The sequence below is a fragment of the Rhinolophus ferrumequinum genome, chromosome 11, assembly GCF_004115265.2.
Source record: "Rhinolophus ferrumequinum isolate MPI-CBG mRhiFer1 chromosome 11, mRhiFer1_v1.p, whole genome shotgun sequence".
NCBI lineage: Eukaryota > Metazoa > Chordata > Mammalia > Chiroptera > Rhinolophidae > Rhinolophus > Rhinolophus ferrumequinum.
This window is the reverse complement of record NC_046294.1, coordinates 52,121,521-52,141,893: the sequence shown is the minus strand read 5'-3', so window position 1 is coordinate 52,141,893 and position 20,373 is coordinate 52,121,521. Positions and strand designations below refer to the sequence as shown.

The window sequence follows — 20,373 nt, the reverse complement described above, 5'->3', positions numbered from 1 at the left end:
CACAACTGAAACAGGTGGTCTTCTGCTTTCTTTGCTATATGTGGAGATTTTTCTAGAAGAACAAATGTTATTTTTGCTTATAAGGCTTACATATAGCGTAGTTTAATTCTTCTTTGTCTCTGCCTCCATCTTGCCTTCTCTTCCAGCCTCTCTGTTTCTTTTCTGTTCCTTTAATTCTATGGCAAACGTACATTAAGCTCTTAAGGCAACAGATAGAACCATACAGCTTTTTAACATCGATAAAATACTGTCAAACAAATATGATGTGTGGTTTGTTAGGAGAGGTCATCTGTTAGAATCATTTGCATACAGAGAACACCGAATTTTTACCTGTGCTTAAAAACAATCCATATTGAAACTGAATGAGTCAGTAAGTTGTATTTGTTGTGTTTTAACTTCATTCTCAGATTTTCTTGGTATAACCATTGATTTTTTTTCTATAGCAGTAGTTTTAAACTGATTGGTTTAGCTTATTTATTTATTTATATTTTAACATGGATTGCTCTTATTGGGATGTGGCTTATTCCATTAATACAAAAAAGATGGCACTTTAATGAACGGCCTGGGTATAAAGATCAAAATAGCATCCTCTGCAGAGCAGACACTAGGCAGCTATTAGTGATGACGGCCTTGATGCAGGAAGTGACTTGTAGGGGAAGGATACCATAAAACTGACTGCTGCCCTGAGGGGTGTGATTTAGACTTACTCTCTCTTGTGGGCTGACAGTCAGTAATAGGTTCCGTTGCATCAGTGTTGCCTGGTTACCTTAATAGAAGCTAGAAGCTTTTAGTTTGTTCTTTGAAAATCAAAGTATTTGTCACAGGGGTAGCAACCTTCCAGGGGGCCGTGCTTCAGTCAGCAGTTTAGCTATGAGAATGATGCTTCCATACTAAATATAAATAGTTTATTTGGGAAAAAAACCAACCACCACCTTGCTGTATTAGCTTTAACAAACAGTCATTGCCAGCTTTACGTCTGGAAGTTTCTCAGTTTCAGTGTCTTGTTTTGAAGGATAATTTTGAGCCCTTACAATATGTCAGGCATAGTGTGTCCTTCCCATTTCTGTAGCTTAAGTAACTTGGAGGCAAGAATTAACTCTGAGCTAAACTGTTTGGTTGAACCATTTTTATAATGAGAGGTTCCCTCTCCGAGAACCCCACCCTCTGCGTAGGAGTTTTCTCTCTAAGTTTCCTTTGTTCTCTCCTCCTAGGAAGCCTGCCACTTCACCCACCTTCACATTGGACATAGCTTCTTCCCAGGCATCTAGGTGCCCACTTACTAGTTCAGGAATCTTCCCCCCCCCCCCCCCCCCCGGAGCATTCTGATGTGAACCATTAACACGTACTCAATACCTTTCAGGACAGACTGCTGTTGTTAGACAGCCATCAACAGAAAGTTCGCGCTTGTGTTCCAGATCAGGCCTGTTTCATCCAGGTGGCCCACTTGTATTTCTGACCCTTCTCCATTTTCTGGTTTTTTGCATTACCTGCTCTGTTTTCCCCCACCTGTTTCCCTTCTCTTCTTCTTAAGTAGGTTGTTTTTTAAAGAACATACCAGGTGCCAGGCCTTATGCTAGGCGCTTGTGCTTGTTGAATGTCTGTTATGTCCCATACACTAGTAGCTGATTTTACATGCAGTAACTATTAAATGAATTCATTTAATCCACTCTCCATGACACCTCATGGTAGAGGATATTATTCCTATTTTTTTGAAGTAAAAGTTTCTAAAAATTAAAGGGCTTAGTGAAGCACGCTTAGATACAAAGAGGCAAGGCCAATAATCAAACCGAGGTCTGTCTGATTCTAGTCTGTGCTCAGTCCACTCTGCTACTTTGCTTCTCAAATAAGAGGTGAAAATTTAATAGATCTACTTTCTCTGCAAAGCCTCCTACACCTCTCTGAATCTTTGTGGGTGTGCTTCTGATATAGTAGCTGCCTTTTTTTTAATGGTCTTAAACTATACTTATTCTTAAGGATGATGCAATATTTTTTTAATGTTTGTTAAACAGTATGGTTATTTTATTATTTTGGTGTGTATTTGGACTGTTTACTTTTTGTATTTTTAAAAAAAATCTCAGACTTGAAGAAAAATTACAACTATAGTAATAAAGTACTTTCGTTTCTTATGAACCTTTTTAGAGTGAGTTGCTAACATGGTACCCCATTATTTTTGAATACTTCAGTGTATGTTTCCCATGAACAAAGATAGGCTCCTACATAGCCTCAAGACAACCATCAAAATCAGAACATAAATGTCAAAACATGACTACCATATAATCCTCAAATCTCATTCAAATTTCACTGTTCCAGTAATGTCCTTTATAGAAAAAGTATTCAGTTCAGAATCACGTGTTGCATTTTAGTCACAATATGTTACCAGTCACAATATGTTACCAGTCTTCTTCAATCTGGAATAATTCTTCTGTCTTTCCTTGATATTATGACCCTAATATTTTTGAAAATTATAAGACTATTGTTTTGTGGAATCTCCCTGAATTTGGGTTTGCCTGATATTTCCTAATAATTAGATGCAAGTTATCCATCTTTGGCAAGAATGTCACAGATGTGATGCACTTGTCTTCTCATTGCATCCTGTTAGGTGGCGCATCATTTTGATTTGTCCCGTTGCTGAAGATGTTTCCTTTGATCACTTGGTTAAGGTAGTGTCTGTTAGACTTCTTCACTGTAAAATTACTGTTTCCTTTTGAAATGAGAAGTATTTTGTGGGTCGGTACTTTGAAACTATGTAAGTATTCTGTCCTCCAACTTTCCACTTTTTTATTAATATCAGTTATGGACTCACATATTCCTCGTTTATTCAATGGGTCATAGGCTGTTACTATCGTTATGCATCTTGATGTTCACATTCCTGATTCAGCCAAGTGCGAGTCCCTTCAGGCTGGCTTCTGTGTGCTTTGGACTTCTCTCTGTCGCCCTTTGAATATTTCATTTTTTTCTGGCACAATAACATTTCCAGGCTCATCTTTCTTTCTCTGTTCTAGCCCTGGAATCAGCCTTGTTATGTCCCAAGAAACCCTGGTTTCTCTTAGTGGAGAATTGTATTTTGAAGCCAAGATCTGTCCACTAAATGTGTTCATTGCTGGGGTGTTGGCTGCTTATGGACCCTCTCAGTGCACAGAGTTAGAGGATATATTTATATTTACATCTATATTTCTATGACTATATGTAATGAAAATCTGTTATCATCTCTATTTGTAATTCAGACCCAACACTACAGTGTTCATTCTAGGTTTTTCTCTGTATTATTTGTAACTTCCCTGTTCGACAGCATCATCCTTAATTTACTTACAGTCCATCTTCTTCCCATCTGTTCAGTTGTATGTGTGTGTGTGTGTGTGTGTGTGTGTGTGTGTGTGTGTGTTACTTACATAAGATGTTGGCAGCCTGGTTAGCTAATCTTCAGAATTGGTTATTAATTTAGTATCACTGTTTTCATCAGGCAGTAATTAGAAATCTACTGTATTTTGCCATGTATAATGCCCACTTTTTTGTGCAAATTTGTGAGGAAAAAGAAGGATGCACATTATACATGGGTAGTACTAATTCCGTATCTATATACATGTTTTTAATTCTTATATTTATGCTTCTGAGTTAAAAACGTAACTCTAGAAATCAATAACGATATCCATACACAAAATAATACCCTGGAATACGATAATCAGTGTTGTTGAATTTACAACGAACTTGCAACGACGAAGAGTTCTTAGCCTTCTATGATGCGTAAATATTGTAAATTTGTTACCAGTACATAAAATTTCTTGTACCTTGTGTCTGTTCTTGTGTTTTGTAATTATTTGCTATATAAAATTTCTTGTACCATAATATGTTAAAAAATAAATGCTAAAATTCCTTTATAATACAAAATACAAGTATCTAAATTTAAACAAATGAAAATTTGAATTAGAAAATTAAAATGAAAGATTTTTTTCCTGAAAGTTTAGGCCAAAAATGTGGGTGCACATTATATATGGGAGCGCATTATACATGGCCAAATACGGTAATCCTTCATGGCTGGAGGTAACAGTTTTCATATTTGTAAAGAAAATAGTTAAGTATTGTAGAGCTTTTTATGTATTTAAGGTTGAAATGCCCAACTGTGAACATAGTAAAGTTTTCAAAATCATGAAATTGTTTATGCAGCTGATTGGGGAAAGGAGCTATGGATTGAGTATCAAGAGACTTGGATTACAGTATTAACTCTCCCGCTAAGATACCTGTATTATTAGACATATCATTTAATGCTGTGGTCCTGTAAAATAGAGGATTCGCGAATTTTAAGGCCGGAGAAAAGAGATGGGTGAGTACTGAGGGTATTTCCAGAGACTGTATGTGCCATTAAAGTTAGAGTGAGCAAGAGAGAAGGAAACTAGTGTGACTTCAAATCAATGATTTCATTTATAGATAGAAAATTCTGGAAAATTTGAACTTGAAGGCAATATCTAAAGATACTTGTTTTGTATTGATAATTGTAGTTATCTCCTAATGAAACCATATGTATACTTTATCTGTGACCATATACCTTTCTTACTACTTTAGATTATAGTAACAATAGCTAATAGTTTTATCATGGTTTATAGTATATAAGTTTTTTTTTTATTTTTATGTTTCTGTCTGAGCTTCATGATAAACCTGTAAGTTAGTTAATGAAATGAAAATCAGTAAATCTGCATTGTTGTTCCTTCTTAAGAATAAGGAATCTGATGCCCTAAGAGGTCCAGTGACGTGACCAAAGTTAAACTTATAGTGAGTCAGAGCTGAAATTTGAAGCTAGGTCATATATATATATATTATGGAAATTTTCAAATTTGCTATTCTTTCTAGTTTTGAGTTTAAATTTGACAATTACTTATGCTTTGCAATTTTTTTCATCTGTTTTCACTTTTTGTTATCTGTATTTTAAAGTAAATTCCTGACATCATGTTATTTCAATTATAAATACTTCTGTTTGGTGTTCACTTCGGCAGCACATATATTAAATACTTCTGTTTGTATCTCTAACTAATACTATTTTTAAAGTATAGCCATGGTGCAATTATTAACAGTTAGTCCATATCACCTCATACCAGTTCATATTAAATTTCCTTAATTGCATTAAAGATATGTTTTTATAGTTGGTTTGTTTTGGATTAGCATCCAAAAAGACCCATGTAGTGTATTTGGATATTGTCTCAAATCTCTTTTAATTGGTAATAGTGACTGCTTTTGTTATTTCTTCAAATTCAATAGATTTATTGAAGAAACTGGGTCATTGGTCTTATGGAATGTCCTGCATTCTGGATTTGTTTGAGTGCTTCCTTCTGTTGTCGTATGCATTTTGACATTGGTATCCTTTTGATCTGTACACCATTAGTTCTTGAAATCTCCCTTGCTTTCCTGGCTTTCTGGCAAGGTGTCCCAGACTCTTCTTATAAATTTCGTGATCCAATCTTGAAACTAGCCACTTTTCTAACAAGATCTGTGAGCCCAAGTTTTTAAATTTCAAGTTCCATTACTTTTCTCTACACTGGGGCCTTTGAAACTGAGTGTCATGATCCGTTGGTGGGTAATGCAACCATGATCAGTATTTTTTTTTTAAGTATTTTATTTATTTTTCAATCAGTTTTTTTTTTTTAATTTTTATTGGGGAATATTGGGGAACAGTGTGTTTCTCAAGGGTCCATCAGCTCCAAGTTGTTGTCCTTCAACTAGGTTGTGGAGGGTGCAGCCCAGCTCCAAGTCCAGTTGCCGTTTTCAATCTTTAGTAGCAGGGGGCGCCGCCCACCATCCCATGTAGGAATTGAACCAGCAACCTTGTTTGTTAAGAGCACATGCTCTAACTGACTAAGTTATCTGGCCACTCCTCACCCCCCACCCCGACCCCTGGAAGCTCAGCAGCAGCTCATTGTCTTTAATTGTGGAGGGCGCAGCTCACTGGTCCATGTGGGAATCGAACTGGCAACCCTGTTGCTCAGAGCTGTTATTCTAACCAACTGAACCATTCGGCTGCCCCCATGATCAGTATTTTTTGAAAAACAAAATAGAGTTCAAATATCAGAGTACATCACAAGATGTAAGGGTGTACATATTGTTTTGTTAAACTTTCTATGTATATGTTTGTATGTGAGTATGTTACAGTGTAATGGACATTTCTTACTGTGGGCCTTAGTCTAAGAAATTTAAAAGGCAGAGTTTCACACCACATATGACCTACTGTACAATCTTACTTCATTAAAGTATTTTCAGTTCCTATTACTGTGTTATGTGAATTGCTTATTTTAGTAGCTTTGGACTAGGTATGAGAGAGAGATAACTGATAATTTGTTTAAAATGCTGATGAGAAGAGTTAAAATTAAAAAGATCGACAATACTAAGTGTTGACAAGGATGTGGCACAACTGGAACACTTATGCATTACTGGTGGAAGTGTAAATCATTTACATTAGTACAACTGCTTTAGGAAACTATTTGGCAGTGTCTTTTTAAACTGAACACATACATGCCCTCTGACCCAACAATTTCATTCCTAAGTGTATGTTCAACAGAAATGTGAACGTGTACACCAAGAGCCACATTCAAGAATAATCATAGTAGAATTATTCAGAGTAGCCAAAACCCACAAATAACCCAAATATCTACCAACAGTAGAAAGGATAAGTGGATTGTAGTTTACTCACACATAGAATACTATATAGTAGTGAGACTGAATGAACCATAGTATAGTCTACATGCCATACTGTAATCTCTAATCTCACAAAGATAATATTAAGCAAAAGAAACCAGACACTATTTATTTTTATAAAGTACAAAAATAGGCAAAATAAATCTATGTGTTAGAAGTTAAGATACTGGCTATTTTTGATGGTGGTGGAGTTATTACTGGGAGGGGGCATGAAAGGGTCGGTTCTGTGGTGTTGGTCATGTTGTATTTCTTTATCTGGGTGCTTGTTATATGTGTGTGTTCATTTTGTGAAATTAATTGAGCAGTAAACTTAAGAGTTTTCCATATTACATATGGATATTAAAATTTTTTAAAATTTTTATTTTTTGTTTTGTTTTTAGATTTGATAGCAAATAAAATGCAATTTAGAGTTCATTTTTAAAGTACTTACTCCCACCTTTACAAGGCAAAAAGCTAGCTGATAGTCTTATTTTTTATTTTCTAAGGATTCATGATTGTTTTTGGAAGATACATACTTAAGCAGCATGATAATAGACAGGCTGTAGTGAGAATGTAGTGTTCAAAATCACTCCTAAAGCTGAAAGAATGCTTTTGTTTCAGTTTTTTTGTTGTTGTTTGTTTGTTTTTAAGTGTCTTAATCATGTCCTTTTGTTTTTTCTTTTTATAGCACCTGGCAGATACCTCCCATGGTGTGAGAAATAAGTGCCTGCAATTACTTGGCAATCTTGGCTCTTTGGAGAAAACTGCCACAAAGGATTCAGACAGCACAGCTGTCCGAGATGTCCAAAAGATTATAGGGGATTACTTCAGTGACCAGGACCCACGTGTCAGAACAGCAGCTATAAAAGCCATGGTAAACATGATCATGGAAACTAAATGGGGAGAATTTTGTTTCTTTGTTTTTCTTTTAAGTTCATGGCTAATGCTGCCTTAGATACATTTTGAATCTCCCCAGGATGTGCCTTATGCATACTTTCAGGAAGGTATGGGTGGCATCAACAGAACTCAAAAGCACACATTTCTTTCTATATAACAGTGTGCTTTTCTTTGGGCTTCTCTGGTAGCTTTCACTCATATTTCTGAAACATGGAAGGTACAACCTGTACCTGTTAAAATACCAAGTTACTTCCCTACCCCTGAGTATTGTATTACAATAGGTTTTACCTTCCATGTTTCAGAAATACCGTGTTTCCCCGAAAATAAGACCTAGCCAGACAATCAGCTCTAATGTGTCTTTTGGAGCAAAAATTAATGTAAGATCCGGTATTATATTATAGTATAGTATATTATATGTTATATTATATAAAACCCAGTCTTATAGTAAAATAAAACCGGGTTTTATATTAACTTTTGCTCCAAAAGACGCATTAGAGCTGATTGTCCAGTTAGGTCTTATTTTCGGGGAAACACAGCATAGGTGAAATTTACCAGGGTGGGGGGCTGGTTTTCAGGAGGAAGTGGTGTTAACCATTTCTTCCTCAGCCTTCTTATCATTGTTTTATATTTTTCTAATACCCCATTGGGAGAGTCCATGGGTTAGATTTATGAAGTGTTTGAATACATCTACTGAAAAGTCTTTGACCAGGGTATTTATTTATATAGTACTGATTTTGGCTAAAAGGAACCATGCTAATCTGATATAATGGGAGAAAATGTGTGAGATTGTAAGGAGGCATTGGAAGTATTGATTTTTTTCCCCCAAATACTTAAACTTTATCTTTATTATATAGTTGCAGCTCCATGAAAGAGGACTGAAGTTACACCAAACAATTTATAATCAGGTACCTTAACTTAAATGACTCTGCAACGGGACGGGAGGTATCGTGAAACTGGGAGGGTGGCACACTGGTTGTCAGAATTTGAAAGCATAGAGCTTCAGCTAGCTAACAGTGATAATATTAATTGGGATGAATGTGAGGTTGCATTCAAAACATACATTCTAAGAAGAGAATGGGGGGGACATGTCATTGAATAGCACTAGTACATGTGAAAAGGACTTTTGGGAGGATTTAGGTAGCTAGCTCAGTATAAATACCAGGGTACACAAAGAAAAGTGTAGTGTTCAGGATAAGGAAGGTGGTCGTCTTGCTGATCTCTGGTTAGTTGGGTCAAACTAAAGTCAATTCTGGGCACCACACTTGACAAAGTAGAGTTTCTAGAAGAGAATGACCAAGACTATGGCATCATATGAAAGGTATCACATGATTGTTGTAGTTTTGGTAAAGAAAGGCACAACCAAGTTACAGTATCACTAGGAGAAGCTGATAGACTGGCTAACCAAAAGACCTTACAAAATGGTATTTGTCTCTTAGAATAATTGCAGAAATCTAGAGACAAGCAATCTAAATCCATGCTCAGAGACCAGATTTTGTTAGCCTATCAAAGTGATTTTATCTTTCAGAGGAAGATGATAATTAGCAAACCCCCTACGACTGATGTGTAAATTCAGTTTATTCTTTTACAAAATGAATGAGTTCAGAATGGTTGTGTTGGTGTGACCAGCCCCTTCTCTCCCTATTGGAATCAGAGGAAGGACTCAGAGGAAGAAGAGTTAAGCAGATGATTTCTACATTTAGTGACATATGACTGTGTCAGTTAAGTAATGTTAAAAAACAAAATTTAACCAAGTAAATGTAAAGATGTAATTGGCTTCACCGAATGATTCATGAATCGGGCAGCATCCTTATAGTAAATAGAAAAGTGCTCCTAGGAGTTGTACAAAATGGAAGGTTTTTATAGGCAGAAACAGGGTGGGGCCAGGAAATTTTAAGAGTGGATTATTTTAGTCAGAGGTCTTTCCTTTAGGGGAGACCAGGGGTTCTTAATCAGGCAGATTACCTCAATAGTGCTGACCAGGAAATTCCAGACTGATGGGTTTAAAATTCCACTCTTGGGAGAGGCTGAAACTGCAGTTAAGTTAGATATCAAGTGTTGGTGGAGCTTGGCACAAGTGACTCCAGTTTGGGTCTGTTGTTTCTTTTTAACACCAGACAAATAATGATGAGGGCCTCGATGGTGGAGAATTTGAGATACTAGGTAGAATTAGGTACCATAATTAGTTGTTTTGGTTATATTGAGTTTGAAGGGTTGATGGGACAACACCCTTGTCCCGTGAGGTGAATTCCAGGCCATAGATAGTTGTGAAGGTCTGAGCTCAGGAGAGATCAGAGGTGGGGATGGCTGTTTGGAGCCATCAATTTGTAGGGGGCATAGGGATACTCGGGGGAGAGTAAGAAGATTGAAAGAGATGATGGGGCTATGGGCAGGGTCCAACATTTAAGAGGTGCACAGAACAAAGGAGCCCTAGAATGGAATTGAGGAGCAGCCAGATGGAGGAAGAGGAAAAATATATTCTAGAAAAGGCAGGAGGGAGTTCTCAGAGTCGACAGTGTCAAGTGCTGTTGAAAGGTCAGCATAGGAAGTATTTTTGACTGTTGCAACTCCTGGGGAGAAAGAGAGGGTACGATGCTACAACCATCTAGTGGGTAGAGGCCAGGGATGCTGCTAAACATCTTACAGTGCACAGGACAGCCCCTCACAACAAAGAATTTTCCAGTCTAAAATGTCAGTAGTGCGAAGACTGAGAAACAGATTAAATGAAGAGGTAGATTAAGTGCGATTGAAGAGCAGGTATGATGGGTTAAATCATGGAAACGAAAGAACTGGTCAGGTATGTAAATGTTGAACAACTGTGGTGTATACCTGAAACTGATAATGTTGTATGTTAGCTATAACTGTCACAAAAAAAAAATCTTAAAAGCTGGTGGAATAGCATGTTATGGTCAGAGCATGGAATATAGGATTCTAAAATCTCAGAAATGGAGGAGTTCTGAGTGTTGTTGAAGTCTAGCGTGTTGCTATTACTGTGGGTAGTTAGGGATATTCCATTTCCGACCAAAGTAAAGGAGAAAAATCTGGCTCCTTTGGAAGGTTAGCATTAATATTGCATGTGTATTTCAGGTGTCTTATCAGTCAGCAATTTGTGCTTTTGTTTTACAGATAGGGAAGAACCATCTCTAGTGCTTGAGCCTGTGAAAGCAGCACTGTGGGCTCCCAGCAGGCTTTGCTATGATGTGCTATTCTAAATGGCTTTTGTGCTGTCAGTCTGTGGTTCCGCTTTCAGACGTGGGGTAGGAGGATGCACAGTTAGCACAGAGCAGCTGACAGAGGCCAAGAATTCTTCACTGGGCAAAGGCTCAAGAAGTTAAAACCACCCACAAGTATTTTGATTGGCATCCTTATCCAGCCACCCAATATCTTCAGTGTGAAAATAGTTTGAACATCACCTGGGGGGACACAAAACTAACAGACTTTTGGAATCCTTGTTTGCAGGCCTGTAAATTGCTGTCTGATGACTATGAACAAGTGCGCAGTGCCGCAGTCCAGCTTATCTGGGTTGTCAGTCAGCTCTATCCTGAAAGGTCAGTGTGGGTGTTAGCCAGCTTTTCTTCATTGCCAAGCCATTTTCCTCTCCTCCCACAAGGCAGAAAGCCCACCTCCAGGAAAGGAATGCTGCTTAGATCTCTGGAAGGCAGTGTGGAATAGGGGAAAAGCACAGACCCTGAAAATCAGGATGCCTAGTCCTTGTTCTTCAGCTCTGCCATCCATGAACTTTCTGTGTACCTTGGGAAAGATACTTCACCTCTCTGGGTCCCAACCTCCTCTTCTGTAAATGAGGAATAAGTGAAGAGGTGGGACTGGCTTTTTAAGTGCTTTGCAGTGTGCCCCCCCCCCCTTAAAGAAAATCTTTAAAATTGTTTGGGGCCCATTTTAATAAATACAAATGCCAGATAAAGATACCAGGTGGTTTGAGAATAATGATCCCTTATGTAGTGTTTTCCTGGTTAAAAATATTTTCATAGTAATCAAATCATTTATTCTCACAGTGATTCTGTGAGGTGGAGAATTTATTCTACTGAGGGTGCCAAAAAAATGTATACACATTTTAAGAAAGGAAAAAACTCTGAAAATTGCAATATTCCATGTATACCAATAATGAAAGATGAATACAAGTCCCGTTTGACTTCTCAGTTAGCATATGAGATAGCCAAGAGGTGCTCAAAGTGGTTACCATCAGTGTCCAGACACTTCTGATTACGGTGAACTACTGCTTGAGCAACGTTGACCAAAGTGTTCACCTGTATACATTTTTTTGGCACCTCCGGTATTTTGTAGAAAAGCTCCTTCTGTAGGAAAAAGAAGTGTTTCTTTCTTCTTCATTAAACTGCCTGCTGAAATCAGAAAACCAGGATGAATTACTAAACCTATAGACACGCCCCCCCCCCCCAAAAAAAAAAAGACTAATTGGAATTTGCCTCTTCTTTTAGGACCAGATTTACAAGTATGTTTTATATTGATTTATTCTGAGAGTTACTATATTGACAGCAATGCAAATATAGAAGAGAGTAAACATAAAAGATATAAAATACTTTGTGGTAGCTCATTTTTGGTATCTTCATAAATCTGTGAACCTTTGGTGGGTTAAACCCTTTTATTCAAGACACTGAAAATTTGCAGTGCAACTAAAAAGGTCGCACTGATTTGTTTAATATGAAATGTATTTCATCAGTGTAGGACTTTAATTATTCAGTTATCATTTTTACTTGTGTCAGTTTTCATTTGTCATTCTCAGTTTATTAAACCTACAGCTTTACGCTTCTGTTTTGTCATTTTTGGTTTCTTTTAATTTAGCATTGTCCCAATTCCTTCTTCTAATGAAGAAATTCGCTTAGTTGATGATGCATTTGGAAAAATTTGTCACATGGTCAGTGATGGCTCCTGGGTGGTTCGAGTTCAAGCTGCAAAGCTATTGGTAAGTTATACTTTCTTTAATGAACACGTTGCTATTACATTTGTATAATCATTTTGAGAAACTGCAGATAGGGACAATTGTAACCCTCTTTAAAAACCCTAGTATTTCTTAGAATAGAAGGAAATGGCTCACTTTCCAATGGAGAAGTAGTCTTTTAGAGATGGAAATAATTTTAAAGATATTCCTATTTAAACTTGTTAGCATATGAGATAGCCAAGGCTCAGAGAAAAGGGAAAATAATAAAAAAATAGTTACTACCATTTACTAAGCTCCTGTTGTGCCCTAGATACTATGCTGTGAGGTCATTTACATAATCTCATTTGCTCTCCACAGTAACCCAGCAAGATAGATGTTATTCCCATTTTCCAGAAAACACTGAGGCTCTGAGCAGTTAAGTAAATTATCCAGCTTATTCAGATAGAAAGTTGTAGAATGGGATCCAGATATTAATCTCCTGACTTTTAGCCTGGTATTTTCCCACTCTTTTGCCTTTGGAGATTCGTAGTACATTTGCATTTGTAAAAAAATTTTAACTTTTCAGAGATGGAACTGTTTTATAGGAGTGTTAGCCTAATTGCTTTATTTTGCAGCTGTGTTATCTTGGACATGTCACTTGATCTTAGTTTCTCTCATATTTATCTCACAGGGTTATCATGATGCTCAAATGAGATAGTGTCTATGAAAATGTTTATAAATTGTAACGTATTCTGTGAGATGGTGGGGGTGGGAATAGTATATAAGTATATATCAGTATCTAAAATTTCATGTAATATCACAGCAAGAAAATCTCATATTCTTTTTGGACAATTCCTTTTTGAGGGCCTCCAATTCTGCCATTCTTGGTAAGATTGTTGGCTAATTACTTTGGACCCAACTGTACTGGACATAGATCCAGTGATGGCCCTCGTTCTACGGCCCGTATTTATGGGGTAACTGCTGAAACCTGTGTGAAGCATTTTTGTGTCACAATAAGGAATTTGGATAATGTCAGTATTTCCTACTTATAAATTATATTGCTTGTTCATAATAAAATACAGAGTTAAGCCAGTTATTTTATTTTTGAATTCACAATTTAAAGCTTTGTTTTCGTCTGTGAATATTTTAAAATTTAGAACAATACAGTCATTCATCAAATTCTTTCATTTAACATTTACTGAGCATCTACTGTGTGTGTGTGTGTGTGTGTGTGTGTGTGAGAGAGAAAGAGAGAGAGAGAGAGAGAGAGGAGAGGAGAGGAGAGGAGAGGAGAGAAGAGAGAGGGAGAGAGGGAGAAGGGATATGTTTAGAGGAATAATTTAATGATATATCTTCATCTGAGTAGGCAATTTAGAAAAATAATCCTTAAAGCAGGGTCATTCAGATTTTTCAGTTTGTATCCCATAGGATCTGAAATTCATTTATGTAAAGCTGTATGAATATTGAATTACAGTGGTGAATTGAAAGGGTTTCCACTTAAATGTCTCTGAACTTGAGTCAGGTGTTTTACAACCTAGTCTACGTTTGTAAAAGAGTTGGTTGTCTGGTAGGTTGCCATATGCAAGCAGTCAGTACAATATCTGGTACTCCTAGGAAAGAACTCGTAACAGCCACAGAAGGCTTCGTGGAGGAAGTGATTTCTGAGCTGAGTTTTGAAGGCTGAATGTGACTTAGCTAGGCAAAGAAGTGGGAAGGAGAAAATACGATCGGAGATATAGAAGGAGTACAGTATCACACATCCTAATATTATACTAAACTACAATAGCATACCAAATTACAAGCAGTTTAGTACTTCTTAGTATGGGGGAATAATGTTCCGTATGAAGGATGTGCAACAAGATAAAGCACAAGAGAAAAGCAGAAGCCAGGTTCTTTAAGAACTTAAATGATAAGTCTTTAGACTTAATTAAGTCCATCGCTGTTCTCCTTGGCTTATATATAGCAGGATGAAAATTTTCAGATGTGGACTGTATCAGAAATTCAAAACCATGCAAAAAGGTGATTTTTGGTTATCTATACCTGCCCTAATAGGGCAAAGAAATGTGATTTCCAAGTATTCAGCTCCATTGGACTATTTAGAATATAGTCACTATTTTGTAATTAATCATGGTAATTGGTATTGGCTAGAATATGGTCTAGAATATGGTCCTTAGTTCAGGGAGTTCTTCGTAAGATGTTTAATTTCTTTTATTCAATAATAAAGCTTATTTAAAAGCCTCCAGAAGTCTTTGAACCTAAATTATAACATTTTCAGATGGGTTGTAGGTTTTTATCTCTAAGTCTGCCCAGGGCAAATGCAGATGTCCTAGTTGGGGCAGTTTTATAGCTCACACAGTATTCCATATCCATCTGGGGTTTTTTGTTTTTTGTTTTTTGTTTTGCTTTTTATCACCTACATGGGTAGCGGCTAGGAGCGTTCGAAGAGTGCATATAGACTTACGTTATACTAATTTAGCAGTTTTTGCTCAGAAAGCAGGATTGACACACTTGTTTGTTAAATATCATGGTTTCCTTAGTGGTGTAAATATAGGTTAAGTATTGGTAGTAGTACATTCAGGTAGTAGAGACCTTACCTGAATATATTTGTCCTGGTTAAAGTAGACAAGAATATAGATTTTTTTTCTGATTGGTGAGATACACTTTATGATGAACTCACTATCTTTTTGGTCCAAATCTGCTCCTCCTGTGCTTTCGTGAATGATGAATGATTTACCCGGTAATGAACCTAGAGACATTTGGGGATTCTTTTACTGTGTCTCGTATCGACTGAGTCATCAACTCTTATCTGTTCTACCTTCTTGACATACCTTGAATCTATCCCTTCTCTATTTCTACTGGGCCTGTATCAAGTCTATTTTTTAAGTGGATTACTATGTTGTAGGGCTCTTGGTATTTGTGGATTTAAAAAGGAAAGCTTCAGCTATTCTTCGATAACACTGGAAATTTGTTACAAATAAAGATACATAATTTTTTGAGGTCAGAATTTGAATAATACCCCTCTTGGCTACTATGATGTGTTTGTAGAGAGCTCAGCTGAAGGCATTAAAGGATGCCATTTGTCATGCAGTGTGTCATGCGGGGTCTCAGCTCCTGCTCCCCACATAAGAACGCAAGATATGGTGAGGCCAAAAAGGAACACCCACAGAGCCACAGATAGGGGAGTCATACCACTATAGTCTTGCTGGCGGCTGGGTGGGAGACACAGGAAGCAGGAGCCACACCATCCTCAACCTGCCGTTCGCTTCTCTGCCTGCCAACCAACCAACCAACCAACCAACCATCCAACCAATGAAGTCATGGCAGTTATATCCGTTGCCAGTTGGCCAACCGGTTACAGCTGATGGCAAATCAGTCAGAGCTGATGGCCATCTACTACCCAAGCCAGTACCTTTCCACGTGAAGCCGAGAGCTTGGAAACTGCACTCCTGGCTCTGTCCCCACACCATTGAGACTGTGGATTAGAGTAATTTAGTGTGAAGTCATTGACACTTGCATTCTTTGTAAAAAGAAAAAGTGCCTCTTAAAAAGTCAGCTGTTAAACCTGGTGGTAAAACTGCAGAGAAAGCAAGGAGACCTTAGAATTTTATAGTTCTTATTCATAAAATTGATATTTTTGATTTAAAAAATGCATGTTAGATTTTGTATTGGGTCACAGCTATGTAACAAAGGAGGCCACCAACTGTACCATGTGGAGGTAAGAAAAAGTGTTTTGAAACTACGTAAGTCAAAACAGTACAATTGCTCTCCTAGAGTTGTAGACAAAGTGTAAACTTGGGTAAAGATATTCCCAAAGAACATGTAACTTTCAATGGAAAATGTGCTTTGAGAAAAAGTTGGAGCCTGTATAAGCATTTCCATTCACTAACTTGGGAACTAGAGAAGGTCTCCAATATATTCCTTAAGAGCGTCTAGGACCTAATATCTAATATCCTAACTGTTCTCTCTGCTTTATTTTGATTATTTCTGGTGCATTAGCCACATTCCTTCCAAGATGATGTTTTCCAAACTGTGTTTCTCCCTTATTTGAAATGAGCAAATTATCAAATCTCCAGCCTCAATTGCTCATCTGAAAATGAGGACCATGTACAAGGTGTGATAAAAAAATACGGTGAATGTTTAAGTACAAAGGATTTACTGTAAAAGACACATTGCCATGAATCCCTCTCAAAATACTTCCCGTCACTTCAAACACACTTATCCCATCATTCTTGCCACTTTTTGAAGCAGTTCTGGAAGTCCTTTTTCGTGAGTGTCTTTACTTCATCCTCCATCATGACAATGCTTTGTGTCACACATCACTCTGGTACAGCAATTTCTGTCAAATAAAAACGTTATGGTGTGTCCTCATCTACCTTGTCCACTGGATCTGGCACCATATGACTTCTGACTCTTTCCCAAAGTCAAAATGACCATGAAAGGTAAATGTTTTGAATGGATTCAGGACATTGCGGCAGCCACAACAGCACAACTAAAGACACTCACAAAAGAGGACTTCCAGAACTGCTTCAGAAAGTGGTAAGAATGATGGGATAAGTATGTTCGACGCGAGAGTGAGTATTTTGAGGGGGATTAATGGCAATGTGTCTTTTACTGTAATAAATTTTTTAAAATTTAAACATTCATCGTATTTTTTAATCATACCTTATATATTCTTCATGGGGTTTTGGGGGGAAATAAAATTTTAAAATATAAGTAAATACTTTGTACATGGTTGAGCTTATTAAATATTTAACAGATTATTTAGCTACTATTCATAAGGCAAACTCCTTACCTTGGCCCACAAAGCCCATTATGATCTGACCCCTACCATCTGTCCTCCCTCATTTTCAGCACCGCCATCCTGTGTTCAACTCATAGAAACCACTTGAAGTTTCCCATATGACATTCTCTCTTCATGCATTTGTATTTGTGATTTCCATTTCCCCCAATCTGTCTCTCCTTGCCTTCACCCCTTACTGCTTGTTCTCTGAGTTCCCAGAGAACCCTTTATAAATGTGTATTATAACAGTTCGTACCATAATACAGTTATCTCTTTACTTCTCGTTTTCCCTTACTAGTCAGTGAGATCACTGAGAGTGGAATTGATGTCTTATTTTTGTATTCCTGTTCCTGGTAACTATAGGCATATAATTGAATGGTTGCTAAGTAAATATTTGTTTTATTGAATGAGTGAATGAATGAACAAATGAATGGAAAGAATGGAATGGAAAGACAGTGAAGAGTTGTGGTTAAGGCACAGGATTCTGGACCTGCGTTTATAGCCCAACTCTGTAATTTACACTCTTTGTGACCTTGAATGAGTTACTAAATCTTTTTGTGTCTTCTTTTCCCTATATATAAAATGGGACTAAAAATAGTATTTACTTCATAGGAGGACTAAGTGAGTTAATATTTGTATAAAGTACTTAGAACAATGAATGATACATAGTAAACTATATTTAGGTGCTAGCTTCTGTTGCTGCTAATGTTTTTATTATTTTCCTTATGATTTCGAACCCATAGGCATCTTTAGTATTAGGTTGGTGCAAAGGTAATTGCGGTTTGAAAGCTTAAAAATAATTGCAAAAACCACAATTACTTTTGTAACCTAGTATCAAGAATAATGTTATTCTATGCGTTTAAGTGAACTGCAAACTTTGAATATTAACATAACGTTCAGGTTCTTAAAAGATGTTCCATTTGCTCTGAATTCTTTCTTTTACAGGGCTCTATGGAGCAAGTCAGTTCTCATTTCTTGGAGCAGACACTCGACAAGAAGCTAATGTCAGATCTGAGGGTAAATCGAATTCGTTGTTGTTTAAACTGGGTTTTTGTAACCAATATAGTCTAACTATATGCCAAGTTGATGTGGATTTATTTTGCAGCCCATGTATTTAAGTTAATGTAGCGTGATTAGATTGCATTTTAATTTAAAACCTTAGTAACTTGAATCAAATTACAAGTTACTTCATTAAATTTTAAATTATTATAGTGAAATACTTTGCATAAGTGGGGTTTTTAAAAGAAGAGGCAATATTAACTTTGTATTTGTTAGAAACTACAAAGGTCTGGTCATATTTTTTGAGATTGTGACAATTTAGGACTTCTTTTCAACAGCAGCTCCCATTTCCCATAGAAGAGTGATTTCTTTCTCTGAACAATAACAAATGCCTCTTATGGAATGCCTTTAAGCTTTTACTGTGATAGTTCTCTGACATAGTTGTCAGGACCAAATGAGTCTGTGAATATGATATGTACGTTCATTGTCAATATCTTAATTTTTTTTAATTATAAAAGTGATAAAGAGTTGCAGAATTTTGATAACTAGAAAGAAAATGGAAAAAATTTACCTATTCTCCCATACTCTAACACAATGACTTCTGTCGTGTTGGTGTATTTCTCCCCAGCTCTTTTTCTTATGCATTTTATAAACATTGTATACAGATAGTTTGGTAGTCTACTTTTTACCTTTGCCACTCTGTCATGTGCTTTTTTTTTCATATTGTCAACTTCATACTTAACATTTTTACTGATTGCAGAATGTTCTGTTAAGTAGATACAACATCATTTTTTAGTCCTTTATTATGCAATTATATTCTCCTAATTTTTCTGTCATAATAAAGCACGTAAAGAACATTATCTCGTGCATTATTAATCTTCTTTTGAGTTATTTGGTAAGATAAGATAAATTCTTAGGAATGGTTGAGGAGTTGATATCTGCACTTCATGAAACATTGCCATATGGCTTTCCTGAAGGGCATTGCCTTCAGTCGAGGTTGGTGAGTATGTGTTCTTTGTGTGTACTCGGGTAGAAGTGTAAAGAAGGGCTCGCTCGTGGTGGACGGTGAGGGATGGCTAATGTAAGGGTTTCCAAGACACATCACAAGGTACAAACTTTACTACTGGATCTGACCCTCATCCTTGTAGGCTCAGGTGCTATATTTCATCAGTATCTTTGAGGTGATCAGCCACAAGGATGTGAACTCACACTAAGAATGTTCGTAAGAGGCTAATGTATAAAGTATTCATTGATGAGAGCCGTAACTGCCAAGTTGACTGGACATTTACTGTAGTCAACCAGGATAGTCCCCCTTAGGCAAACTGTGCAGAAAGTGAATTTACTGGGTTGCTTGGTACACACAGTGTTGTCAAATAGAGACTTACTTCTCCTGGGGCTTACTAAAAATTCTTTTCTAGGGCCAGTGTATTCCCTACCCAGGATGATACTTGGCAGGGGCACGGCTACTATTTACCTCTCTGGTTTTCCCTTTCTTATGTTGCCATGGCAAACATGACCACCTGTTTGATCAACACTTCCTTTCAATATTTTTAATGAGATTACGATCAGCAGTGAGAGATCTGTGAGCCTTCAGTCTTGAAGTTGAATTTGCATTTTTCTGCTCTGATTTGTTGAGTATTGGTTTTGAAAGTGTAACTCGGAGAGAGGAGTCTTATTTCCTACCTTCCCAGTTTTCAGGGTGCGTCTTACTGTTCCTTCATGAACCTCCTGCAAGTGATAATTGTTGTTGTCTTCTGCAGAGGAAGCGCACTGCACATGAGCGGGCCAAGGAACTTTATAGTTCAGGGGAATTTTCCAGCGGCAGGAAGTGGGGAGATGATGCTCCCAAGGAAGAAGTGGATACGGGGGCTGTGAACCTGATTGAGTCAGGAGCTTGTGGAGCCTTTGTTCATGGATTGGAAGATGAGATGTACGGTAAGTATGACTGCGTAATAATGACCGTGCCCATTTACTGAGTGACTGCTACGTGCCGGGCATCGTGCCGGTTGATATACACACATCGTCTCATTTAGTCTTCACAGCCACAGTGTGTTTACTATTATTTTAATTTTACAGACAGATGCAGTTGAGGCCCAGGTGGTATGATGCAGTAGTTAAGAGCATGGACTTTGGGTTCAGTCGATCTAGG

At 37.2% G+C, this 20,373-nt stretch overlaps 1 protein-coding gene across 1 annotated transcript in view; it reads left to right on the top strand.

The window, feature by feature from the left end:
• Positions 1-20,373, top strand: part of INTS4 (integrator complex subunit 4) — a 99,038-nt gene that overhangs the window by 26,817 nt on the left and 51,848 nt on the right. The window contains exons 5-10 of the mRNA XM_033120513.1: positions 7,346-7,531; positions 8,409-8,459; positions 11,011-11,099; positions 12,370-12,490; positions 18,171-18,242; positions 19,985-20,159. Of these exons, the coding sequence (XP_032976404.1) occupies positions 7,346-7,531; positions 8,409-8,459; positions 11,011-11,099; positions 12,370-12,490; positions 18,171-18,242; positions 19,985-20,159 (694 nt within the window). The remainder of the gene's footprint in view (positions 1-7,345; positions 7,532-8,408; positions 8,460-11,010; positions 11,100-12,369; positions 12,491-18,170; positions 18,243-19,984; positions 20,160-20,373) is intronic.